This window comes from Euleptes europaea, chromosome 9 (assembly GCF_029931775.1).
Source record: "Euleptes europaea isolate rEulEur1 chromosome 9, rEulEur1.hap1, whole genome shotgun sequence".
Lineage (NCBI taxonomy): Eukaryota > Metazoa > Chordata > Lepidosauria > Squamata > Sphaerodactylidae > Euleptes > Euleptes europaea.
This window is the reverse complement of record NC_079320.1, coordinates 73,288,655-73,316,406: the sequence shown is the minus strand read 5'-3', so window position 1 is coordinate 73,316,406 and position 27,752 is coordinate 73,288,655. Positions and strand designations below refer to the sequence as shown.

At 43.3% G+C, this 27,752-nt stretch overlaps 1 protein-coding gene across 1 annotated transcript; it reads left to right on the top strand.

Annotated features, from left to right (window-relative positions):
* The first annotated feature begins 498 nt into the window (after positions 1-498).
* DTHD1 (death domain containing 1) lies at positions 499-27,632 on the top strand. The gene is made up of 10 exons (XM_056855101.1): positions 499-754; positions 9,201-10,008; positions 11,349-11,679; positions 13,017-13,196; positions 18,726-18,970; positions 20,614-20,778; positions 22,102-22,391; positions 23,690-23,934; positions 26,526-26,583; positions 27,313-27,632. The coding sequence occupies exons 1-10, from the start codon at positions 499-501 to the stop codon at positions 27,630-27,632; spliced, it is 2,898 nt and encodes a 965-aa protein (XP_056711079.1).
* Positions 27,633-27,752: the final 120 nt, after the last annotated feature.

Here is a 27,752-nt window from a genome sequence, read left to right as displayed (position 1 = left end):
CACAACAAGACACCTTGTGAGGTAGATGGAGCTGAGAGAGTTCTGAGAGAACTGTGACTAGCCCAAGGTCACCCAGCAGGCTTCATGTGAAGAAGTGGAGAATCAAACCCGGTTCTCCAGGTTAGAGTCTGCCACTCTTAACCACTACACCACACTGGCTCTGAAGTACAGCTAGGGGTCTCAAAAGCTGGAAGTCGTCTGGGCTTCTCTGGACCTCTCAGAGGGTCTTGCTCTCATAAGAAATGACTTCAAATGAAGAGTCAATTCTTTGTGCTTGAAGTCTAGTTATTCCAGGAAGTCCACACCTTCCCTTTGTCACCTAGTAACTTATTAACTGTCAACAGCAACTCAGTGTTTCATTGCCTGGTGCTTTTTCAATAAGATTATGGTGTGATACTTTCCATGCTTGGTAAGAAGTCGCTTGAAGAGAATCTCGAGACACTCTTCTCTTTTTTTCTAAACAGAGAAACCTTTGAAAAATTATTTCCTGAGCCGGGCATGGAAGCCGTTGTGGAGAATGCAGACCAAATACTGGAACAGATCTGGAAACGAAACCTAACGTTAAGAGAGGTGCTTCTCCAAAGTGACCATCGAGACAATGATAAGATAGTCGAGTATACTCTCAAGCTGACTCCTCTCTTTCTGGACCTCATCAAAGCCCTCTGCCTACAACTGAAGAGCACAACGAAGATTCTCCAAGACACCCGTCACTTGCTGAATACGCTTCAGGAGAACGGCTGGCAACAGATTCCAAGTAAAGGCAAGTGAAGGTGAATTTGTAACCCAAGAGTATGTTTAATATGTAGTGGGCAGTGTCCCTTCTTAAATACACACATTATCAATTTCATGTGGAAGCAGCATCCATGTTTATATTGAAATATGCACGTTGGGTGTAACTGGTTCTCAGCCTTTCTTTTGAGCTTTTATTTAGTCTGCTCCTGTGATCAAAAGTCTATTGAGGATCTATCCCACGTCATATTCCAATGGCCAAGATATGAGGTTGAACATAATAGATTTTTGCGGGCCATAATATCCCGCTTCCCAGGAAGGTCAGATCAGGAGAAATTAGCTATATGACTGGAAGATAGAGACAAGGTCATTACTTTCCAAATGGCAAGATTTGCTGCTAACATCATGAAAGATAAAAAAGATGATGGGGTATGCTGACCACAGAATGACCCTTGACTGCTCCACTCTGGGTCACTTGTCATCTTTTATGTGTCTCTGGACTGTATGGTCTTTCTTACATATTATTAGATATATATTTTAATGATGAATTTGTATTTCCTTTCCCTATATTTAACAGCCACTGGCTATCCATCAACCACTTCACACTTTAAAAAGGGGGAATGAAATTTAATTTTTCCTTGACACTATAAAGAGAAAAGTTGCCACATCTCTCACGCAATTGACCGATCTATTTGACAGCAGATAACGCAGTATCCACTTCTCAGAAAGTGTCTTTAGCTGTTTTATCCTGGAAGTGATATATTTATTTTGTGCAATATTGTTTTATGGACATGCTAAACAATGTGGGCTAGGGAGTCTATTTGATCCGGACAAAATGGACACTTACGTACTTCTGCAATAATTTTATCATATCGCCCTTGTGTCTCAGCTGAGTTTAGGGCATTACATCTCGCCAATAAGTAAGCTCGTCTGAACTTACGAATTTCTAACCAGCAGAAATAGTCTGGCAAGGAGAAAGTTTTGTTGAAGGGTATCTGGAAGAAGCGAGATGAAAATTTACAATTTGCGTCCTTGAACACTAAGGACCAATCCTCATTTAAGATATTATTTTGCAATTGTTTACTGCTTGCTTTCCGAGTGCTATTACTTGCAGCTTTCAGTCGCTCCTAGTTGTGTTGCCAATCCTGAGGTCTGTTTCTGGCCTTGCAGGAATGTGATGGATGGCTGGGAAATGGTACATACAAGTTTCTCTGGACATGTCCACACAAGATGTGTAGTTCTTCCAGTACTGCAGCTTTCCACTCTGCGCCACAGGGCAGATACAGACCTCAGGATGGGCAACGCAACTAGGAGCAGGCTCAATTGTCCATCTTCTGCTAGAATGATAAAAGGGCTGGTGAGGACCTTTGCCCAAGATCTGAGCGAGCTGCTATAAGACAATGTGGTGAGATGGATGAACCATTCAATCTAAGGCAGCCCCTCATAACTTTGGTAAGTTTCTTTGTAGAGGGGCAAAGCTTATCTTGCTATCAACCACATTGTATCTGTAACTTTAGATTTTCTGCTATCCCTTTCGATAGAACAGCTCTCTTTGTCCCTGACTTATACCATGATAATCTTAATTCACAGTGGGTAGCCGTGTTAGTCTGTCTGCAGTAGTAGAAAAAGGCAAGAGTCCAGTAGCACCTTAAAGACTAACAAAAATATTTTCTGGTAGGGTATGAGCTTTCGTGAGCCACAGCTCACTTCTTCAGCTCACTTCTAGCTGTATCTGAAGAAGTGAGCTGTGGCTCACGAAAGCTCATACCCGACCAGAAAATATTTTTGTTAGTCTTTAAGGTGCTACTGGACTCTTGCCCTTTTCTACTACTATAATCTTGTTGGTCTCTAGCTGCCACTGGACTCAAATCTAACAATAAGAACACAAGAAAGGCCATGCTGGATCAGACCAAGGTCCATCAAGTCTATCAGTCTGCACACGAAGTGGACAACCAGGTGCCTCTAGGAAGCCTACAAACAAGACAACTGCAGCAACATTATCCTGCCTGTGTTCCACAGCACCTAATATATTAGGTGTGCTCCTCTGATCCTGGAGAGAATAGTTATGCATTATGACTAGTATCCATTTTAGCTAGTAGCCATGAATAGCCCTCTCCTCCATGAACATGTCCACCCCCCTCTTAAAGCCTTCCAAGTTGGCAGCCCTCACCACATCCTGGGGCAGGGAGTTCCACAATTTAACTATGTGTTGTGTGAAGAAATACTTCCTTTTATCTGTTTTGAATCTCTTACCCTCCAGCTTCAGCAGATGACCCCGCATTCTAGCATTATGAGAGAGGAAGAAAAGCTTCTCCCTGTCCACTCTCTCCATACCATGCATAATTGTATAGACCTCTATCATGTCTCCCCTTAACTGCCTTCTTTCCAAGCTGAACGCCCTATGCGTTTTAAGTGTTCCTCATAGGGCAGTGGCTCTAGCTCCCTGAATGCTGTGAATTGCTGGAACAATTCTATGTGGTACAACCGTCACACTGTAGTTCAGGGGATGCAACAACTCTGATCCAAAGTCTCCCCCAACTTCATGCAAATCTCTCACACTTAGCACTGGTCCTAAACTTTTTTTGTAGCAGGTGAACATTTACCAACCTTGGGGTTTCCTTGGTGCCCTTCCAAAAAAACAGGAGCTAAATAACTCGACGGAAAGTTCATGTCAGTCAGCTTCACCATAATTTCTTTGTACATTCCTCGGTAACGTGAATTAAATGGGATTGCAATGGTGACTGGAGGAATAACCTCTATCCTATCTCCCCTTAACTGCCTTCTTTCCAAGCTAAACAGCCCAATGTTATAGTTAGGCTTCCAAAACAGTAGGGTGATAGTCAAGTGCCCTTGAGAAGCTAAACCCAAGCACAAAAATCATGCAGTGCCTTTTCTTAGGCACAACCAAAATGACATTGAACAATGTGTAGGCTTTTGTGTTCTCCAGCATTTTGTTTTGCAAGCATCCTGTGTGAGACGCTGAGCAGATTTATAACGGTGTTGGCGTCAGGGTGCCCCCTTAGCCTTCTGGGAGGAAGAAGAAAAAAATAACACGGAAGCATCCCATTGAAAAGACAAAATCCACCGGATCAAATCTCTTTCCACCACTAGATGGAACACGTAGATCCATTAGACAGTTGAGAGCAGAGGGAAAAACAACAATTGTTGTACTGAACAATTCTGAAGATTTGTTTTAGCTGGTGAACTAGGTAAATAGTGAATAGAAGACAAGCTGGGCGGTATTACCTTTTGTTGGGTTGGAAGATCCATAAGCACAGTCTTTTCCCAGGGTTTTTCCCCCTCCAATTGACAAACGCCTCTCTTTATTGGATGGATTCCAGTATTCTCAAAGGAAATGACAGCATGTTCTGTCTATACAGGCTGCATTATACTTAATCTTGTATAATGTTTGGCAGGGGCTGTGGCTCAGTGGTGGAGCATCAGCTTGGCATGCAGAAGGTCCCAGGTTCAATCCCCGACATCTCCAGTTAAAGGGACTAGACAAGTAGGAGATATGAAAGACCTCCGCCTGAGACCCTGGAGAGCTGCTGCCGGTCTGAGTAGACAATACTGACTTTGATGGACCAAGAATCTGATTCAGTATAAGGCAGCTTCATGTGTGTTCATGTGTTCCACCTTCAAATTTACAAGTGATAGCTTATGTTCAAAATGCTGGAGCCAGAGAGCCACTTATAAGAATTCTTGAGGGTTAAGCTTATGAAGCTATCCTCCGGGGTTCAAAAAATAGATGAAACCAATAATTAAAGGCATGTACCCAGGCACAAGCTTCTATTAAGCTAAGACCAAACTCATAACAAAGGGCTGATGATGAAATGCACATGGGGAGACCAAGTCTAGGATTACCATCAGTCAGAGTTATGTAGGGTTACCAGCTCTGGGTTGGGAAATACCTGGAGATTTTGGGGGTGGAGCCTGAGGAGGATGGGGTTTGGGGTGGGGAGTATAAAGGAGTATAATGCCATAGAGTCCACCTTCCAAAGTGGCCATGTTCTCCAGATGAACTGATCTCTGTCATCTGGAGATCAGCTGTAATAGCAGATCTCCAACCACCACCTGGAGCTTGGCAACCCTAGAGTTACAGGCTCTTTCCTAGTATGTTTCATAGAAATGTACACAAGATAATTTGAACCCTCACTTGTTGAAGTGGTTCACATTTCATTAAGCACAGTGTAATTGGAAACCGTGATTGGTATTCTGAATTACAGCAGACCAAGATTCAGCCACAGTCACACTGCTGTACTAGCAAAACACCATCACACCAGCAGGTTCATTTCATACTCAAAGAACCATATAATTAACTGGGATAAAGTGCTATAGCAACATGCAGAACAATATGTACTTCAGCATACTGAAGAAAATAGTCTGCCTTTTATCCTTTACCTGTTGGTTTGCAATTTGATTTTGCTTGGGCCTGCGATCCTTGTAGGAACAAAGCCCACCTACAATGGTGGATTGGCACCATTGAGGTTCTTAACAAACACAGTCAAGGCAGCAGAGACAGCAAGTGTATAGGCTACCATACCTGTAGACTGTAGGGTTGCCAGCTCCTGGTTGAGAAATACCTGGAGATTTGGGGGGCGGAGCCTGAGAAGGGTGGGGTTTGGGGAGAGGAGGGACTTCAATGTTGTATAATGCCTTAGAGTCCATGTTCCAAAGCAGCCATTTTCTCCAGGTGAACTGATCTCTATCACCTGGAAATCAATTGTAATCCCAGGAGATCTCTAGCCACCACCTGGAGGCTAACAAATTCACAGCAGTGCAGGCCAAAATATACACAATAAATAAAAATAAGATATGATAGACTATTGTATGAGCCAGCAAGGATACGTACACAATAATATATATATCAAAAAGATACAAAAATATATCAAGGAGCTAAATCGTCGCCAACACTTTCATAATCCAGTGCCAAAAGGCCACCATAGTGGTAGAAATGGCGAGGCATTAAGTAAAACACGACAGGATTTTGGTAAACTTGTCCTGTTTCGCAATGTCTTCATCAGATGTGTAAATGCTCCTCATGTGATTCAAATTGCACAATGCAATCTGCGGACTGCAATATTGCAAATTCCCAATGTTGATCTAGGACTCATATGTCCAAATAAATGTATGAACCCTAGTCGACTGGGCTGAGCATCGTTTTTTGGATTTCAATTTTTGCAAGCCTGTGTTAGCTGGGATTGACTTAAGAACTTCCAAGTGGCGCCTGGAGATCTTCCCGAAATTATGACCAATTTCCAGGCTACAGAAATCAATTCCCCTGGAGAAAATGGAAGCTTTGGAGGGCAGGCACTGTGGCATCATATCCCTGCTGAGCTCCCCCCTCTCCCCAAACTCTGCTATCTACATTCACCACTCGCAGATCTCCAGGAATTTCCCAGTTTTGATTTGGGAACCCTAGACTTAAGACAGCATGGCCACAAACCTTCAGCCCAGTCCAATAAATGCCAGTGGGAAGACTCAGGATTAATAGATTTCATCTGTGCCGTTTCCTCTCTGCTAGGGTTGCCAGGTCCCTCTTTGCCACTGGCGGGAGGTTTCTGGGGAGGGGCGGGGTTTGGGGAGGGGAGGGACTTCAAGGCCATAGAGTCCAATTGCCAAAGCAGCCATTTTCTCCAGGTGAACTGATCTCTGTCACCTGGAGATCAGTTGTAATAGTGGAAGATCTCTAGCAACTACCTGGAGGTTGGCAACCCTACTCTCTGCCCAAATGTTTGATACCTTAATGAATTATAGCATAATGGCCGCACAGAAGCTAAATTGTTAATGGCAACTGGTCTGAAACAGGAGGACAGAGTATTAAATGAGTGTTCAGCTGAGAAGCTGCAGAGGTAAGGTTGCCAGTTCTGGTTTGGAAATACCTGGGAATTTGGGGGGTGGAGCCTGAGGAGGGTGGGGTTTGGGGCGAGGAAGGACCTCAGCAGGATAGGATATAATGCCATAGAGTCCACCCTCCAAAGCAGCCATTTTCTCCAGGTGAATTGATCTTGGTTGTCTGGAGATCAACTGTAATAGCAGGAGATCTCCAGGTGCCACCTGGAGGTTGGCAATCCTAAGCAGAGAGCTTGGCCTAAATTACCCTGCTTTTTGTAAGATTCTTTACAGCGGCCCTAGCAAAATGCCTGCACATGTATTGTAAATGCCAAATTTGAGGTAACTGTGCATCTCACCGGGTGACCTTTTGCAAGTCTCTCTCTGTCTCTTGCAGGTTTTCTATTTAAGATAAAATTAGTAACCCCACTCATGTTAGTTTGTTTGCAGAGCTCTAATACATGCTGGAATTGTTCAAAGGGCTTTGAAATCAGCTGTCAGATAAAGCGAGGTATTTTCCAGTCTGGTTCCACAAGAGTATCAGTAAGAGGTGGCAACCCTAGTCATTGCAGTATTCCAGTATTCCTATACTATTTTCCTAACCTTTGGTATTAGTATAGAGGTGCCTTTTTCTCCCCCAGCACCTGGAGGTTGGCAACCCTAGGCTAAGGTAAGAAATTGGATCCTATCACTTCAGATTGAAAGTAGAAGGTACCATTCTAAAATGCTCCGCCACATTTAAAAAGCATATAGAAACTTACTCCTGCAGGGAGAAATGATCTATCTCAGCTTCCTCCCTGCAGTGCTAGCTGTCTGTTTGCAGAAAGTTATTTTACATGGGAAAGCATTAAAACTGTATAGTCCGCCAGCAGTCTGAACTGGTACAGTCTGCTCTGCCACCTCAGAACTCCACCCCATTTTCCTGCTGCATATATAAATCTAGTAACAATTGTTGCATTCAAAGCGGCCATTTTCTCTGGGTGAATTGCTCTCTGTTGGCTGGAGATCAGTTGTAATAGCAGGAGACCTCCAGCTAGTACTTGGAGGTTGGCAACGCCGCCAATTGGTCTGATTTGGCGTAAAACAGCATGATATGATCATACACATGCAACTGCCTCCTTGCTTCTTCACCTAAGCTATGAATGACGAATTGCCCAAGAGAGGAAAAGCATAGAAAATACTGAGTTCTCAAAGTGTAATTATCTTGGGGCATACAGAATATGACCCAAAGATTTTTCAGGAATTAATAACCTTGTTAATTTTAGCTCCAAAAATGCAAATTGCTAAAATCTGAGACAGCAAGCTTGCACTTGCCATAAATACTTGGTATAGGGTTGCCAGGTGCCTGGTGGTGGCGGACAAACCCCCGGCAATTTGCCCCTTTGCCCGCCGACCAGCTGATGGTCGGCGGGCAAACGTGCACGCGCATACCCGCCTCTGCAGGTCACTTCCAGCTTTGCGAGGGGCCTTATAGGCCAATGAGTGGACGTGTTGGCGTGTCCACGCATTGCCGCGCGATCCCGAGCTGTGCCTTAAAAGTCTTCCGGTGGAGGAGAGGTAGGACCTGGCAACCCTAACTTGGTATGATAAGAATTTTTTAAACAATAGATTAAATCACGCCAAATTCCTCTTGCATAAATAACTACATAGAAAAAATTCCCTTTTCAGCATGTGCTGACTCAACTAAGAGATTTGCCCATGCCCTGAAAGATTAACCAATGCAATCCTAAGGGGGGGGGGCTAGAGCAGCATAGGAGCTGGTGTGACCCCTAAGCTGGCATCTGTGCCACTTGGTCCAGATGCCAGCGCAAACCAACTTATGCCGGCCCCCAGGAACGGCACATAAGCTTGGGCCTTGGGTGCCAGCACTGCCTCCTTGGCAGCATTGTCCCAGAGTAAAAAGCCACTCCAGTGTCCGGGGGGCATTCTCAGGGCGTTTCCAGGGGTGGAGCTGACATTAGTCAGTCTCCAAACCCCTTTCGGCCCATGAACACCCCTTTGCAATGCAACGGAGCTATGCCAGCAAAATAGCTGGCATAGCCCCATAAAACTCCACGGAGAAGTTTCATTGGTATTTAATTTTCCTGGTTTTTTTTTTTTTTTTTTTTTTTTTGCCTGTGTTTACCTGCTGGAAAGCTTTTCAGGAGGCGGTGCAGCTGTGCTGTTCCTGGCCATTGACTATCTTCTCCCCACTTTGGATTGGGCTGCCCAATTTTTAATATTACAAGTTATATAAAAAATGTGAGTCTATCATATCAATAATACACTTTATGTTAGCCAGTTTTTGCTACATTTGATTGACTTGGTGAAATTCTTCATTTCTAGCTAGGGTTGCCAGGTCCCTCTTCACCACCAGTGGGAGGTTTTAGAGGAGGAGCCTGAGGAGGGCAAGGTTTGGGGCGGGACGTCAATGCCATAGAGTTCAATGGCCAAAGTGGCCATTTTCTCCAGGTGAACTGATCTCTATTGGCTGGAGATCAGTAGTAATGGCAGGAGATCTCCAGCTGATACCTGGAGGTTGGCAACCCTATTTCTAGCTATATTGTAACATCCTATGGCTCAAGGATATCACGATCTTTTGTCAAGCACCATTAAAAAATGTTTAAAAAGGAATCTCTCTTTATTTGCTTCTTCTTCAGAGGGGAGCAGCCTCCCAGATTGGCTTCTGGAATTAAGGAAGAACATATTGCATACTCTCAGACGCCTTGGAGAGGCACAAGATAAACTTTTTAAAATGAACTATAAAACAGCGGAGAAAGTTCAGCTTCTCCCATGTATATCTGGGAAGGCTGAGCAGGAAGATGAAAAAGAGACATTCGGAGATGCGCAAATATTGCCATGTGTAAGCCAGCCATTCCCTGGCCCTTCCTCAACACAAGAAGAGGCAAACAGAGCCCAGCTAACAGGAAATGAAGCCATGGAAATTGAAACTGTAACATCCCTAAATGAAAAAATATCTGGTCCTGATCAAAAATATCCATCATTCACAGAAAACGAAGCTCAGAGCAAACCAGAGGAATCCATTATGGTCTCAAACAAGGACAATAGAAAAGTCGCTCATACAGTGAGATCTTCAAGTAAGAAACCTTCAGAAAGCATAGATTTGGAAGACATTCCAGGAAACGATGACAAAGCTGTAACTTCATCCAGAATGCTGGGAGATATCCAAGTACAACCTCTTGGGCAGCTTCCCGATCTAGAAAAACAGGTGGAGAGCAAGGAAGCCCCAAAGCAGGCAGAAAATGGGAAGCGCAGGCGGAAAGCCAAACGAAGCAGGAGGCAGAAAGATGTCAACCCAAAGGAGAAAAGTAATAGAAATGGCCAAAGCAATCAAGAAGGCGAATTTGGATCTACAGGGTTAGAAGACATTGATCCATCCAATACCGCTAACCTGTTCGCTGGGAAGTCGGAGGAAGAGGACAGTCAAAGTGACTGGATGATGAAAGAGTAAGAGCAAATGAATTTTATTTTACAATATATATATATATACCCTGTGTAAGGTTGCCCGGTTGCTGGAACCGGCAGGCAATTGTCCATCAATCCAGCAGCCTGCTTGGAGCAGCAGCTGCGCACAGTGTGCTTACATCACTGCCGAGTTTAGTCCCAGAAGCGCCGCATCACGAAGGGGCCCTTTACCACTCGAACTCCAGTGGTAAAGGGCCCCTTCGAGATGTGGCAATTCGGGACAAAACCCAGCAGTGACGGGTGCGCGACCTCTCGCCCCTGCCCCCAAAAACCTTGTACTGGTGGAGAGGGAGGACCTGGTAACCCTAATCATATGCCACCCCTCTGTCCAAAATATATAGTCAAGTAGGGTTGCCAACCTCCAGGTGGTGACTGGAGATCTCCCGCTATTACAAGTGATCTTCAGCCGATAGAGGTCAGTTCCCTTGGAGAAAATGGCCGCTTTGGCAATTGGACTCTATGGCATTCAAGTCCCTCCCCTCCCTAGTTATGGAGCTGTGCCTTAACATGCATCTCTTAGGGGAAGACCTGAGAGATGGCATTTTACATACACCCTGGGGCATTTTGGACAGGACTTTATTATTGGTTTGCTTAGAAAAAAATTATGCTGCCTCTCCAAGAACATGCCCGAGGTGGTTTATGAAACGAAAGTAATAAAATCAAAACATCGAAAGATGTTAATTAAAATCCAGCATTAAAAACCCACCACGGCATAAAAGCAAAGATCATTAAAACAGACCACCACAGACCATTGACAGCTTAAAATAATATTCCATACTCAAAGAGTGTTAGAAGAATAAGTAAATCTTTACCAAACTTGGGGGTTCCTCTAAGGAGAGTCACCAGTAGCTATGCTGCAAATTTGGAACATCCCCCCTCAAGCCCCAATAAAATTCCCCATAGACTATTCTGGAGCCAATTGGGGGGGGGGGGGGTTCCCAAAAGAAAAATGGGGGGGAGACCCATACTGATATGGATATTTGGGAAAATTCAAGAATCCCGGAAACTTTGAATATACCCAAATCTGAATTTCTTTCTTTCTTTCTTTCTTTCTTTCTTTCTTTCTTTCTTTCTTTCTTTCTTTCTTTCTTTCTTTCTTTCTTTCTTTCTTTCTTTCTTTCTTTCTTTCTTTTCTTTCTTTCTTTTCTTTCTTTCTTTCTTTCTTTCTTTCTTTCTTTCTTTCTTTCTTTCTTGCACATCCCTAATAGAATGTATTCTTCATCACTCTCTTTACAAAAGTGGGTCATTGGGTTTGCATTTTTAAATTACTAGCTCACCCCATCCACTGAGAATATGGACAATGTTATGTTTTTTGTCTGCAGATTTCTTGTGGAGGGGAATGGCATTAGTGAGCCTGAAGTAGCCTGTTGCATTACAGCCCCACGTGCCATTCTAGAGAACTTAGGGGTCAGGGTCATCAATGATTTAAGTTCCCTGGTGGTAGATGATGCCGAAGAACTGGTCAGCAACGTCATCAGTGTCGAGTTCCCGCGAGATGGGCCAACCGTTATTCCTCCAGTCACCATTGCAATCCCATTTAATTCACGTTACCGAGGAATGTACAAAGAAATTATGGTGAAGCTGACTGACATGAACTTTCCATCGAGTTATTTAGCTCCTGTTTCTTTGGAAGGGCACCAAGGAAACCCCAAGGTTGGTAAACGTTTGCCTGCTACAAAAAAAGTTTAGGACCAGTGCTAAGTGTGAGAGATTTGCATGAAGTTGGGGGAGACTTTGGATCAGAGTTGTTGCATCCCCTGAACTACAGTGTGACGGTTGTACCACATAGAATTGTTCCAGCAATTCACAGCATTCAGGGAGCTAGAGCCACTGCCCTATGAGGAACACTTAAAACGCATAGGGCGTTCAGCTTGGAAAGAAGGCAGTTAAGGGGAGACATGATAGAGGTCTATACAATTATGCATGGTATGGAGAGAGTGGATAGGGAAAAGCTCTTCTCCCTCTCTCATAATGCTAGAATGCGGGGTCATCTGCTGAAGCTGGAGGGTAAGAGATTCAAAACAGATAAAAGGAAGTATTTCTTCACACAACACATAGTTAAATTGTGGAACTCCCTGCCCCAGGATGTGGTGAGGGCTGTCAATGTGGAAGGCTTTAAGAGGGGAGTGGACATGTTCATGGAGAAGAGGGTTATTCATGATGCCCACCTATTCTCTCCAGGATCAGAGGAGCATGCCTATTACATTAGGTGCTTTGTAACACAGGCAGGACAATGCTGCTGCAGTCGTCTTGTTTGTGGGCTTCCTAGAGGCACCTGGTTGGCCACTGTGTGAACAGACTGCTGGACTTGATAGACCTTGATCTGATCCAGCATGGCCTTTCTTATGTTCTTATAGAGCCTGCATGGAACAGCAAATCCATGATATATCCATAATGTATATCTTCCTACATCTTCCTTCATCACATGGTTCTTAAAAATCACATGGAGAGTTTCCATGTCAGTGCCAGAAAATTCAGTACCGGTACAGAAACTCTTCATACAACCAAGAGAAACCATGAATCATACTATGTTTTACAGTAATGGTGTGGAAAGATACAATGGAAATGCTGTTTAAGTTCTTTCTATATGGTTAATGTAATGAGTGGGGATGTGGAATGGTATAGCCTGATCTCGTCAGATCTCGAAAGCTAAGCTGAGTCAGTATTTGGAAGGGAGACCTCCAAGGAAAACTCTGCAGAGGAAAGCAACGGCAAACCACCTCTGCTTAATCACTTGCTTTGAAAACCCCACCAGGGGTCACTATAAGTCAGCTGCGATTTGACGGCACTTTACACACAGAGACAATGTAAGGAGCAGAATGTCCCCCAATCTTTCATTTTTATTCCCCAACACTCCTCCACCATTCCACTAACTCTTCCAGTAAGTTATCGTCCATTAACCAGAATCCCAAACGGATACACAAAATGCATAATTTATTTTTTGTATTGGATCATTGTTACAGCAACTTTCATTCTATTGCTTCATGTAGGGGACTTTTGCTGAGATCAAGACCAGCCAGCTTGGTACCTTTTCTGTGGTTTCATGCTTAAAGCTGGAAACACTCACCGTTCCAAGGAAAGGCCTGTCACGGAAACTAAGTATGGATCCCAGAATTTCATTTGACTTCCCACCGTCAACTTTCAGTTCTTGCATTACAATGCATTTAAAGGTAATCTTGAAAGATATTTGACATCATCCATGGGAATTATATAGGGTTGCCTGCTCCAGATTGGGAAATACCTGGAGATTTTGGGGGTGGAGCCTGAGGAGGGCGGGGTTTAGAGAGGGGAGGGACTTCAATGCCATAGAGTCTTATTGCCAAAGCAACCATTTTCTCCAGGGGAACTGATCTCTGTCACCTGGAGATCAGTTGTAATAGCAGATCTCCAGCCACCACCTGGAGGTTGGCAACTCTAGAATTATAATGGAGGGGAAAGTATCATTATTGCGTAGACATGTCGATAAGACTGACTACAGAGGCAAACATTTGTTCTAGCAATTCACAGCATTCAATGTAATGCAAATTCATCTTGATGTCCAAATTATAAGGTGAGTATCCTTCCCAGTAACTGGGATCCTTAACCAGCATTAAAATTAGAAACGAACCTCCGCTTATTACAGTGCTTGCATTCAGATAATAATAACACAAATACAGTAATAACTCACAAATAATGAGTTGGTGGAAGGCTTCTGTCTTCAATCTTGACAAGCCCCATACGAATAGGAGGGGAAGAAGATGAGAACACAAAAGTCCAGCAATGAATCAGTTTTCCGCCCATCTCAAACATCTGCATTGACCCTTGAAAAGAAGTTTGCCATGTGGCTGCTCTTTGAGAAACACAATCATCAATGTTTGTGCAACTCGTTGGGTTGCTCTTTAAATCCTGGTCCATGTCTTAACCAGATCTTTAAGACTGCTAGAAAGGGCTTCTTGTATGGATAAAAGCATTTCACTAGCCCCTGCAGGCTGCAGCAACTTTGAACAGCAGTTAAAGAATTCTGGAAATCAAAAGCTGACGTTCATTTCATCCCTGGGTGGCAGCAAAAGCTCAGGAAACAATTATAAAGGCGTTTCACTTACCGCAGAATGCTGAGTAGTCATTTAAGACAAGCAACCTGCTCATTTGGAATCACCTGATGTCCGCAGAGCGTTTATGCTTGTCAGGTTGAATATTCTTCCATCAGACATTTTATATGATAGATATAAGAGAATTCCTCTCAGTGACAGGTGTTGTCCATGCATGGATGGGGTACCTGAACACTTAATTCATGTCTTACTGCACTGTAAGTTTTACGTGAGGCTGAGGAATGTTTATATCAGACGTTTGTTGTCGACTATCTTTTATTAGACAGAAATTCGTTTATTACTCAACAAGTAGCCAGATACCTGCTAGCTGTATCAAGGATGCGCGAACTGCTTGTATGCGCTCCTAGATAATGTTACTAACTAGGGTTGTTTAAGCATGGGAGTTTTACCTGAGATTTGTTGCTCGCTGGACCCACACTTTTCTGTTGGGAGTCTACGCAACAGCAGTATCCAAGCTCAAATCAGTAAGTATTTGAATCCCTGCCCCTTGAAATGCTGCTTCGTAATTGGCTGTAGAGAGAGAAATGTTCCCTCCCCCCAAACCCAATCGCTGCATAAAAAAGCATTTTAAGAACATAAAACAACAAAGGGAGCAATCTGAAAAGAAGGGGGGAATAAATCCAAGCCTTGGTTTTAAAAAGCCTTTCTTCTGCTCAGAAAGAGCCCTGAGGAAGCAGGAAGTATTTGAATCCCCGCCTCTGGACATGCTGCTTTGTAATTGGCTATAAGCAAAACTAGGCTTGCATGTCCCACGCTTTGCCTTATGCACGGAGATTTCACCCTGGCTGAGCTCAGGGGGGAGGGAAGAATTGGGTTAACAGAGGAACGGGAAGGTCCAGGATTTGTGAGGGCTGGCAGCGAGGTCATCTCTAATGGAGGGAAAACTCATGCATAACTCCAAGGAACAACCGAGACAGATGGGAAGGTGAACATGAGTAAAAGTACCTATGCATAAACCACGAATGTTATTTTAAATCTTATATAGACTATTTGGTTTTTGTAATCTTGTTTTATAACTATGGTGTGATAAATGCCTAATAAAGGTGATGATGATGATAACAAGCAACCTGAATGGTTGTATGCTTCCTGGAGGAAAAGTGGACCAACCTCTTTAGAGTACAGCAATCTTCCACAGAATGCCAATCAAAAATCTACAGCATTAATTTAAAAAGTCCCAACCACTAAAATAGCAACATAAAAGCGGCAGTTTTAAAAAAGCATTGAAATCGATTATTGTTAAAATTTTGAATGAACCCAGCAGACTTGGCTTTGCACTGAAATGGTAACAATGCTGGGGCCAGGCAAGCAATCCTAGGGCAGGAGTTCCAAAGGAGTTCCACCACAGAAAAGTCCTCACTCCAGTAAGTATGCACCTTACTCCTGAAGGTGGACACACCTGGGCAAATGGCCTGAAAGGATGGTCTTACCTCTAGGACGGGTTCATATGGGAGAAGGCAGTCCTTTAAATATCCTAGTCATAAACTATTTAGGTCAAAAGCAGCACCTTGAACAGAGTGAAGATCTTGGAAGCCAGTGAAGATCTTTCAGTATTGGAATGATGGTGCATGCACCACAGTCAAGAGCCACCATATTCTGAACCAGGTGAAGTTTCTAATTGCTGTGGCCAGATCATCTCTCCTTTAGCACACCAAATGAAGCTGAAGAAAGATGCTGTTTATAATGCATGCCACTCGAACCTCCATTTTCAAAGATTCAGAAGAATCCCTAAGCCGTGGACTTGATCTTTCCAGAGAAGTGAAACCACCAGACCGATCCAATTGAATACTACCATTATCTGTTGAGCTGCCCAACCATAGTAAAGGTAAAGGCAAGCACCAGGTCATTACTGACCCATGGGGTGACATCACATCGCGATGTATCCTAGTCAGACTATGTTTTTATGGGGTGGTTTGCCATTGCCTTCCCCAATCATCTACACTTTAGCCACAGCAAGCTGGGTACTCATTTTATCAACCTCAGAAGGATGGAAGGCTGAGTCATCCTTGAGCCAGCTACCTGAAACCGACTTCCGTCGGGATCGAACTCAGGTCATGAACAGAGCCTGGACTGCTGTACTGCAGCTTACCACTCTGCTCCACGGGGCTACTACAGCCCAACCATAGTGCCTCCATCTAATCTAGGCTGAGCTTCAGTTTATTAGCGCTTCTTACTCTGTGCATCTGTTCAGGTCATCCACAGTTCTACTTGCATTATATATAAAGGATTAGAGGTCAGCGTCATCCACATAAATCTCACCTCAAAATCTCAGGGGGGGAAAAGACATGTTTAAGTGGACTGGAAGCAAAGGTCAAAATTTATGTGGCAGACAACTAGGAATTCTGCTAAAATTATTTTCACGCAAATGTCATGCAAATTTCATACAATGATAAGGCTGTTAACTCTATCCATAGTTTATTATATAATGGCTGCTTTGAAGATACGCTAAAAGATATAATCAAGTTAAGCCTAAATGCTCATTTGCAAACGGGCTCTTTTTGCACTGGAACAAATTTCTCCCCAGATTTTGGAGTTCTGATTTACTTGATCTTGTTTCCAAAGTGGAAACAATTAGCAGCAGTTAAATTTATCTTTCCAAATTATGTACTGCAAAGTGTACCTGCATATTTTGCCAAAATGTCAGTTCCTTTATTTCATTTTATTTTTCCTCACCTCTAAATTACTGTTCCCACCTCTGCATTACCAGTATTCAATTCCTTCGTTTCATCTTTATCTTTTCCCATCTCTGCATTACTGATGTGTCCATGTGTGCTCATAAATCACCACAAAAAAGCAATCTTGATGGGCTTGTATGTGTATGGTTTCATATTAAGGTTTTTTTGAGTTGTGGCATTTCATCAATGCACAGGAATGCATGAACCCATCACTAAAAGACTGCACAAAAAGAATCTTGATGCAGTCATATTCACTATGGCATCAAGATTTGTTTGGCATTGTTTTACCAGTGTACATGAATGCACCAGAAGGAGGCGGAGAGATACAAATGAAATACAGGAGCTGAGAGATATGACAAATTGTACATACTCCAGTTCCAAAATTTTAGAAATTCTCCGAGTTAGTTTGTCCCCATAAGTCTGCTTGAAGAGAACAGCAGCCAATAGACTGGAAAAGTGGGATCGAAATCATAGAATCATAGAGGTGGAAGGGACCGCCAGGGTCATCTAGTCCAACCCCCTGCACAATACAGGAAATTCACAACTACCTCCACCCCCACACCCCCAGTGATTCCTACTCCATGCCCAGAAGATGGCCAAGATGCCCTCCCTCTCATCAACTGCTTAAGGTCATAGAACCAGCATTGCTGACAGATGGCCATCTAACCTCTTCTTTAAAATCTCCAGGGAAGGAGAGCTTACCTCCTCCCGAGGAAGCCTGTTCCAGCGAGGAACCGCTCTGTTAGAAAGTTTAAATGTTTTAAATAAATAAGTAGGTCAGAATTAAGAAGAATGGGGTGCTACAAAGAACAAAAATTCCAAAACAAACAAACAAAAATTAATGAATGGAACTGGAGAAACCCCTACTATTTAATGGGTGATTCATTAATTTTAAAAACTGGATAATGTCGCGAACATTCATGCATTACTGGATCTACAGTGGGAGTAACTCATTCAGAAAGCAGGACAAAGTGAGCAGAAGTTGCCAGTAATTCCATGCTGCTGATAGCCTTGGGCACGTAGTCCCATCTGCCATATCTGTGAAGGGAAGTGCGAGTGTTCTGAGCACAGATGGAGGATTCCCTTTTGAACACTCAAGCCATTTCTCTGCTCAAAGAAGAGAATGGGGAAGCCCCAGCATGCCCGCCAGAACATTGGGTCATGGCCTGTAGCCACAACACTGAGTCACTACATATGTCAGCTCAGTTGGTGACCTAAATCATAGGTAGCTGGGGAACTGTAGCATGAAATGTTTAGAAAACATTCTCCTGATTTGCAGGAGAGGTCCATAGATTTTGTCAAAGAGCCTGTAGACCTAATGTCAAACTAAACACAGTTTTCATTGAAAAAATACATGTTGTAATTGCACATATTGTTACTTATGCTTGGGATCAGTATAGGGTTGCCAGCCTCCAGGTACTAGCTGAAGATCGCCTGCTATTACAACTGATCTCCAGCCGAAAGATGTCAGTTCACCTGGAGAAAATGGCTGCTTTGGCTACTGGACTCCATGGCTAGGGTTTCCAGCTCCAGGTTGGGAAATGCCTGGAGATTTTGGGAGTGGAGCCTGAGGAGGGCGGGGTTTGGGGAGGGGAGGGACTTCAGTGCCATAGAGTCCAATTGCCCGCGTTCTAGTATTATGAGAAAAGGAGAAAAGCTTCTCCCGGTCCACTCTCTCCATACCATGCATAATTTATACCACTTTGGCTTTGTATCTGTGATAATATCTGTGGCAGCAGGATATTTTCCAGAGTGGGCTTGGAAATTTTCCCCACTTTGCCTAAACCTTTTTGAAACCGAGCACTACAAACAGAACTATTTGCTGGCCAGGACTTTAGATTGTTCGCTCCTTTGGACTGTCTGTTGATGTTACTCTGTAAATGTCCATTTATGCCAATTGGGCTTTGTCGCGGAGTGAAAAAATATATTTTACACACAGGTCCAACCCATCGAGCCATCAATAATTTCACTATTAAAAATGAAGCAAGACATTTATCATTCGGTCGCATCGACAAGCCCACTGGTCCATCTGCAGCATCCATCTGCCGAGCCGTTCAACAAATCAATCATGGTTATTTTACCCTGTCCTCCAAATGCAGAAAAAAAGAGGGGTGGAGATGAGACAGACCATGGAAGAGCTTCTAGCGCTTCTCTACACCGGGCTACAAGCGTGCATCATTTTCGGTAAGAAAGAGTCCTTTCTATCCAACTGAAAACTATGTATCATTCCTATTCCTCACCCATCTTTGCAGACATTGATTCCGAGGTAAGAACTCCTTGTTCTGCCTGACATCAGACTACTGTCAAAAACGGGTTACTGCCCATTTGTATCCCTGCCCCACTCCTGTCAATTCATCCTCATGTTGTCCATTTCCACACCAAAGATCGGGAGCTGGGACGGGTAAAAATAAAGCACAGCAACATCATAATGGGGCAAATGAATCTCTAGTTTGTATGGAAACTGAGAGCCAGCGTGGTGTCGTGGTTAAGAGCAGTGGACTCTAATCTGGAGAACTGGGTTTGATTCCCCGCTCCTCCGCATGAACGGTAGACTCTAATCTGGCAAACCAGGTTGGTTTCCCCACTCCTACACATGAAGCCAGCTGGGTGACCTTGGGCTAGTCACAGTTCTCTGTGAATTCTCTCAGCCCCACCTACCTCACAAGGTCTCTGTTGTCGGGAGAGGAAGAGAAGGAGATTGTAAGCTGGTTTGATTCTCCTTAAAAGGTAGAGAAAGTTGGCATATAAAAAACCAACTCTTCTTCTTCTAAACTTTGCTTGTTGGAGTGGTTGGATAGGGGTAGGATCCACCCCAGTATTGGTTTAGTTACAATTATAAATGTTGAGCTGGTGGAAAGCAAGCAGTATTGCTATCCACAAAACAATAGGCAAGATCCTAAAGATCCAGTGCCCCAAGATCCTAGAAAGCCATCCCAAAACCTCTTAATAAACATTTCTAGTCAGCTCCAAAATTCTAATTCTTTGTTCTCTAGCCAAATTTTAAATTTTAAAATAATCAGTTCTTCGGCAGCACCTAGTCTGTGGTGTGGTTCCAGATACAAAGGAGTGGACCTTACAACTGACTTTTTCAACACTGTTCTCCATCAGAGGAAGCCTTTGTCCATCAGGAAAAATCATTCTCCGTTGAAGGAAGATTTAGTACAAGAAAGTCATAGGAGGCCATTTACTGGAAGGTAGTGATAGAATCCAACCCAGGGGGTAGAAGGAGGAGTTGGTTTTTATATGCCGACTTTGTCTACCACTTAACGGAGAATCAACCCACTTACAATCACCTTCCCTTCCCCTCCCCACAACAGACACGTTGTGAGGTAGGTGGGACAGAGAGTGTGTGACTAGCCCAAGGTCACCCAGCAGGCTTCATGTGTAGGAGTGGAGAAACCAGCCCAGTTCACCAGATTAGGGTCCGCAGCTCATGTGTAGGAGAGGGGAATCAAACCCAGTTCTCCAGATCAGAGTCCACCGCTCCAAACCACCACTCTTAACCACTAAGACGCTACTTCTATCCATTAATGGTCATTAAGGAGACAGCTACAGTTCCTTACCAACTAGCAAGTGATACAGGAGCCTTCAAAGGACCGTCCTTTCTATTTGTTAAAAGAAACAGCGTATCCCTTAACAATAGTTTATGGAAGGGTATTCAAGCGAACACAATGGAATGCAAATGTTTACAGAGCAGTCCTAAGCAGGGCCTACTCAGATCTATGCGATGGGGCTTACTGTGAGGGAAATGTTATTAGGACTATTAATGCAGAAAAAGCTGTGCTCCTAAGACTTTCAAATCTTGTCTGTATCTTGTGATTCTCTAGGGCAATGAGTGCCTCCCCAAGAAAACATGGGGAGCACCTCAATGAATCCCTAAAATTACTGGGGTACAGAAGCAAAGAAGAGGGATGGACTTTGCTGGATGACGTCACTGTGCGGAATGCACGGAGCGGCCTTGTGTCATTTGAACTCAGTGAGCATTTAGAAAGGTGTGACTATATTTGACTGATGAAATCAAACAGGTGGAAACGTTGGGTTTGAATGGATAGGTGACGAGGAAGCTACTCATTCTACAGTCTGTTAGTAGTGTGAAGAAATGTTCAGGAAGCTTTTGGAATGTTTATCCTGAGATCAGATCTATGAACTGCGCTTCAGATGTTCGGGGGGCGGGCAGTAAAGGGTAGAAAGAAAAAGTGCATGCCACTCCATCTTGTTTTCTCACTTTTTAACATTTTAACCAGCTCTGAATCAACGCTGCTATATTTAGGGCAGGTTCATATGTACAGGTGCATCACATCATCAGCTAAATGTAGAAGGCTTTTGGAAAGCTTTGCTTTTGAGTTTACATTGAGTGAATTGGCAATTCATGGGCAAGGGCTCAGAAACTCATCACATCAAACTGCTCATCCCATGGTAATCATTTCTGGAACTTTCCTCAATGAAAAACAAATCCTACATACAGAAAGCAGAGTATAGCCCACCCTTCCTCCTTCCTCCTTGCTATCTACTTTTCTAGATGCATGGAGGGTTGCTGCTTTTTAAAAACATGGGGAGCATTCAGTTATGTATACGAATGACGTTTTACATTCCAGGAAGAATTTTCATCACATAGTGACCCATCTCCATATGAACTGGATCATATAGCTTGCACAATAAGGGCCAATATGGCTGCTAAGGGAGTAGATCCTCCAAGTTGATTTTAATGGTCACTAGGTCCCATTGGCCGATTGGGACACCACCACAATTTTAGCTATTATTTTGTTGTTTTGTATGCATCCATTTAGCAAAGTTTTATTATGTATATTTATTATTAATCCAGTCTGTTATTAATCTAATATTTTATTATGTATTTGTGGTATCCTTGATATGTTTGTAATAGCCTATGGCTAAATGCAAATAAAACCATTCATATAGCTTGCACAGCACTAAAATGGTTATAGGTCATTAAAAAAAATCCAAACTAGTCATGAGGACATACGAACATAAACAAATGATTACATTATGTTGGAATTTACTTTATAATTACAATACAATTATTACCACCTTTAACTAGCTCTCTTCTATATTCCACTTATATTTTCATATCTAATAATACTTTTATTGCTTAAATTCTATCATTAGTTATTGACTATATAGTTAAAGAATACATTCCATTTTTCATAAAACTTGGAAACTGATCTATTATGTTATAGGTCCGAAATTATTTTCTTGGCAACATGGCATGGATTCATAACTAATGCATAGGTCACGCAATATATTTTTGTTACCCAAAGCGAAACCTAGTTCCTGCCCCTTTCTATACTTTAATGCAGGTTTATTGTCATCCGCCAATCCTCTGTTATGGACAATGCACATCTGGCACAGTTTGTTCAGCATCTGGAGGAGGACACCCAAAACACTATGGCAAATGTGGTCTTATATCAGAACAAAGAAGATCCTTATAAGATAGTTGTCTTACTGGTCCTGTCCAAGGAACTGAACCCTGAGCTGCAGAGCCTGAGGGAAGAAGGGTACTCAGGGCCTCCCGAACCCTCTCAGCAGTTTAGACTCAGAGAAGGGGAACAGGTTCACTTTAGGTTCAGTGGAAACATTTTTGCTTCAGGTGAGTGGATTTTGTTGTTGTTGTTGTTGTTGTTGTTGTTGTGTCTCTTTTTTTTGCCAGCAAGTGACAGCTGACTAATGACTACCCTGTAGAGTTTTCAAGGCAAGAGGTGTTCAGAGGTGGTTTGCCATTGATTGCTTCTGCATATCAACCGTGGAAATCCTTGGTGGTTTCCCATCCAAGTACTAACCAGAGCCGACCCTGCTTAGCTTCCAAGATCTGATGAGATCAGGCTAGCCCAGGGGAGTCAAACTCAATTGTTACAAGGACTGGATATGACATAAACATCACTCAGTCGGGCTGGACCATGCCTCACCAGCCCAGACTGAGACTCCAATGGGTTATAATGCCATAGAGTCTACCTTCCAAAGTGGCCATTTTCTCCAGGTGAACTGATCTCTGTCACCTAGAGATCAGTTGTAATAGTGGGAGATCTCCAGCTACCACCTGGGGAGGTTGGCAACCCTAGTATAAGATGATGATATACATACACACCCCTTTGATATACCTTATACTGAGATAATGCGTATGAAGTAATGTATATGAAGGGCCCACATGAATGCGTGATGATGACAATGATGCTATTGTTGTTGTTAATAACACTTTATTAGTAGTATGATTAATAATATTATTAACAACAGCCACAACGATGATATAGCTAAGTCAGTGCTTCTGTTGAGATAAACTAGCCTAGTTCAATTTTGGTTGGGTTATCCCCAAATAATTTTATCTGAGCTGTGTTACTCAAGGTCAGGAATGCTCTCTGATTTCTGCCTTCGCAGCCAGTGATTTTTCTAAGAGGAACTCACACACATGCGCTGTTATTTTATTGCTGTTCACCATCCTGGGCATGGCGTTACCAGTGCCGGATTTACATATAAGCAAAACAAGCTATAGCTTAGGGCCCCACTCTCTTGCCCCCCCCCCCAAATTTTTTTAAGGAAATAATACTTATTTAACTATTAATATACTTCTTCTTAATTGTATTTCAGTTCAACAATTACTTTGATAAAATACATATTTTGTTATGTGCAAATGGCTTTAGATACCTATTAGGTCCATAAATTACCATATAGCATATATTCAACATAAAAAACAGCGACAATTTGTTGTTGACAAAGGACAGCTGGACATATAAAGGGCCCCATTACCTTCAAAAGCTTAGGGCCTCATCAAACCTAAATCCTGCCCTGGGTGTTGCAGTGGTATGTTAAGAAATAAACGATGAACAAAAGATTGAGGAGGTTGCCTCAAAGCCTTGCCGTCACATGACTTTTTTTGCCTTCTGTCTTATACAGATGATGGGATGACATTTGGAAAAGCCTACACGCTCATTTTTCATGCGCAACGAAAGCCGAGGCTCGCCCTTCAAATCAAGGAAGTGGATGAATACGGCAACTACAGCTCCCCTCATTTCAAGGGCACTGCCTTGTTTTATAAAATGAGCAAAGAAGCCATAGCCAAGAACATGGAGCGACCTCTTCTGCCCCAAGACTACCAGCACCAGGATCCAGTTTGCAAACTGGCTCTAACCTTGCCCAAGGTGTGTTTCAGAAGCTAGCGCTTGATCTGCAGTCTGTAATACTGGATGTGCAATTGTTGGATGTGCAATTAAACTAAAGGGGGGAGGTGTGTCCCTTTTTTTTGTCTAGCAACTACTCTACCAACTGGCCACTATTCAAGGCATAACTCAACACTTCCTGTTATATCCCTGTGGCTTGTTACTGCTGCCACCATGGCTCCTTCCCTATCAAATCCCTGGATTTGATCATAACCTTGAAAAGTTCCCAGGACTGCTAATGTTGCTCTGCAGATGCTATAGGGTTGCAAACCTCCAGGTACTAGCTGGAGATCTCCTGCTATTACAACTGATCTCCAGCCGAAAGAGAGCAGTTCCCCTGGAGAAAATGGCCACTTGGGCAATTGGTCTATATGGCATTGAAGTCCCTCCCCTCCCCCAACCCCGCCCTCCTCAAGTGCTGCCCCAAAAAACCTCCTGCCAGTGGCAAAGAGGGACCTGGCAACCAGAGCAAATGCCAAAGAGCTGCACTCTTAAGCAGTGAAGCAGACTTACTGATTGTGCCAGTCTCCAACAATGAGCTGGCAGGAGGACTCCATCTCAAAGCCCGGCTTTTTAGTGTCCCTGGTGGTTCAAACTGCACCTTCTATTTTCTCAGTTAAGATCTTACAGGACAATGTGAATTCCATAGTTGTTGCTGTTGTTGGTTTACCAGAACAGAATATTCTGGGTCCATATTTCGCTCTCTGGCCACATAGCTCCTCTCCTGGCTGCATTTTGAGAAAGCTTTGAGACGTCTAGATTTTTAGGAAGGCTCCTTCTAGCTCACATCTGGATGTGGTTCCTCTTCAGAATCATGATTTGAACAAGTGGGGGCCCAAGAAACTCACGGGGAAGGGAATTCCATCTCCTTCCCCCATAGCAGCTTCAGGCCTCCTCCCTGCCCCAGCTAGGGTTATCAGGTCCCTCTTTGCCACCGGCGGGAGGTTTTGGGGGCAGAGCCTGAGGAGAGTGGGGTTTGGGGAGGGGAGGGACTTCAATGCCTTAGAGTCCAATTGCCAAAGCGGCCATTTTCTCCAGGTGAACTGATCTTTGTTGGCTGGAATTCTGTTGTAATAGCAGGAGGTCTCCAGCTAGTACCTGGAGGTTGGTGACCCTAGCCCCAGCCCTGCTCTATTTCTGACTTATTTGGTGCTGCTCTGGGCAAGTGCAGTGAGGCCTTCTACCCCCTGCCCAACCCTGAAGACCATGCTTTTTAAAAAAAATCAGGGCAACTTAAATCCCCTGTTTTTTCCCCCCAGATATTTCTGCAAAGTTGGGGAGTAGCCCAAGTTTGAAAAAACACCTGTTGGGGATGAGCGTGCCCCCATTTGTGGATTTAGCTATCCGCAGGCTCAGGGCACTTGTGGGAATTAGATATATAGATGTCCACGGAGTACTAGTAACACACTGGAGCCAAAATGGTTTCAAAAGCAAACAATATCAAGATACGCCAGCATTTGGGATGATTTAGATGCTAAAGCTGTATTAGAAGTAGTTCTAATGACTATAGTTAGCTTCAGCTATTTGCAGTTTTTACTCTTGCTAAGCAAATCATAGCAATTGCATCCAAAAAGGTGCTAGCTTTAGATTCAGGCAGGAAGAAAAACCCATCCTTTTAAAAAAACAAATATAGTACAGGGAGAAGGGAGAAAGCAACCCTGCTTAGTGGAGGATTCTTCAAAAGTCCCATATTGTACATTTGCAATAATACTCCTTTCTTTGCAACACCCCTTTCACCTTCCGCATGGGATATAAGGACTCGGGGATCTCTGTTCCTACTTCTTTCTAATGATGAGAGCTTTGACTCTCGAAAGCTTATGCCATGAAAACCTTGCTGGTTTCTAATGTGCTACTGGACTCAAATCTAACTCTTCTACTGAAGACCAACACCTTCTACCCTCCGAAACTATCTTCAGAAGTCCTGACTCCCTTTGCTTTACTGTCAGCTCCTTCAGTTAACAGACAGGAAGTAATCTGCAGCTGAAACTTTAGGAGAGAAATCTGGTTGCAGCTACACCATAGGTACATTTACCACAGAAGTCCCCAAGGCTAAAATGTCACAGGTATGAACAATCCCCTGAAAATGAACAAACAAACAATCTCCAGCAGAATAACATAAAGTTTGCAGCCAAATACCTACTACAGAGAACAATCCTAAGCAACTCGGTGGTAAACCCCCTTTTGATTCAATAGAGCTTACTCCCAGGAAAGTGTTCTTAGGATAGCACTCCCAGTCCTACCTGTAAATTCCACGCTGACTAAAAAAATTATACTACCCCCCCACCCACATTCATGTGTTGATCACTTGTGGCTGAAAAGAAAAACCAAGTCCAGCTTTTTGAAAGCTGATCGCATGGAGCCTACTTTCAACTCACCATAGATAAGTGAGTATATGACAGGTTGTAGATCTAGGGACACACAAACCTCGAACCTCATGCTACACTCTCCTGCATTCCTTGGATGAAGGAATTCCTTGGAGGTCTGGGAGTATTTTGTTTTACAAATGCAACACTGAATGTTGTTTGATTTTTTCCTCCTTCAGTAATAAACATTGAATTTCTTTTCCCTTATAGAAAGAGAAGATTATCAACCGCCCACAAAGCACAAAAAGAATCTCAAATGATTCATCAGGTAAGAACTTTTTTTATTTTGCTTTTTGCATGTTTATCCGGAAGCAAGTCCTATTGAGTTCAATGGGATTAAATTCCCAGTAAGCATGTTTAGGACTGCAGAGTCTGTCCAGAACTAAATGTTAACGCAGACAACTTGTGTGTGCAAACCCCAGTTGCTGCTTCTGAGCTTCAAAGTAACATCAGGAAGGCATGACTTAATTGGAGTTGCCAGCTCCAGATTAGGAAATACCTGGAGATGTCTGTTGTGGGGAGAGGAAGGCGTTGTAATTGTAAGCCACTTTGAGACTCCTTAAAGTAGAGAAAAGTGGGGTATAAAAACCAGCTCTTCTTATTTTCCAACCCAGAGCTGGCAACTAGGGTTGCCAACCTCCAGGTAGTAGCTGGAGATCTCCTGCTATTACAACAGATCTCCAGCCGATAGAGATCAGTTCACCTGGAGAAAATGGCTGCTTTGGCAATTGGACTCTATGGCATTGAAGTCCCTCCCTTCCCCAAACCCCACTCTCCTCAGGCTCTGCCCCAAAAACCTCCCGCCGGTGGCAAAGAGAGACCTGGCCACCCTACTGGCAACCCTATTTCTAACACTTCATTTGGCTTCTTGTGTCATAGGCCTCAGTTCCTTCAAGTTTTTTTTAATATAAACTTAAAAAAAAACCTTTTGAAATGTGATTTGTCATTTTTTAAAAAAAAGATCAGTATCTTTATGAGTTCATATTTTGACTAACAGAGGCATTGTGGGACAGCTTGCTGTACTGGCTGTCTGGAGAGCTGTCAGAAGATAACGCTTCGTCCCTCGCACTCTTCCTTCCTCTCCACCGAAGCACGCTTCAGTTTATTAAATTGAAGTGCCCTGATAATCTCACCGAGCAGATCTATGAGGTCCTGTGCTTCTGGAAAAGAAACCTGCCGAGATCGGCTGACAAGCTGCAGCTCCTGGCTCGCTATCTCTGTAAAAGTGGCAGAAGCGATCTTGCTGAAGATCTCCGGCTGATGTGGGAGAATAAAGTGTTTCTGAAGAAAACTCACGGGCACCAAAGCAATATTTGAGGGTGTCAGTATAAACCTGATTTCTTCATTAGAAACAAATGATCAATAAAATTCGTTTTTTTCCCCTTCTGCTACTTCTTAATGACAGATTCTTTGCTGTAATTAAGATTCCTTATAATT

Bases quoted from the DNA above. Each gene is read 5' to 3' on its own strand.
- DTHD1 (XM_056855101.1), top strand. From the start codon at position 499: ATGGAAGCCGTTGTGGAGAATGCAGACCAAATACTGGAACAGATCTGG. The intron at 13,197-18,725 runs GTAATCTTGAAA...TTTTACACACAG, and splicing joins GCATTACAATGCATTTAAAG to GTCCAACCCATCGAGCCATC. The intron at 22,392-23,689 runs GTGAGTGGATTT...TGTCTTATACAG, and splicing joins TGGAAACATTTTTGCTTCAG to ATGATGGGATGACATTTGGA.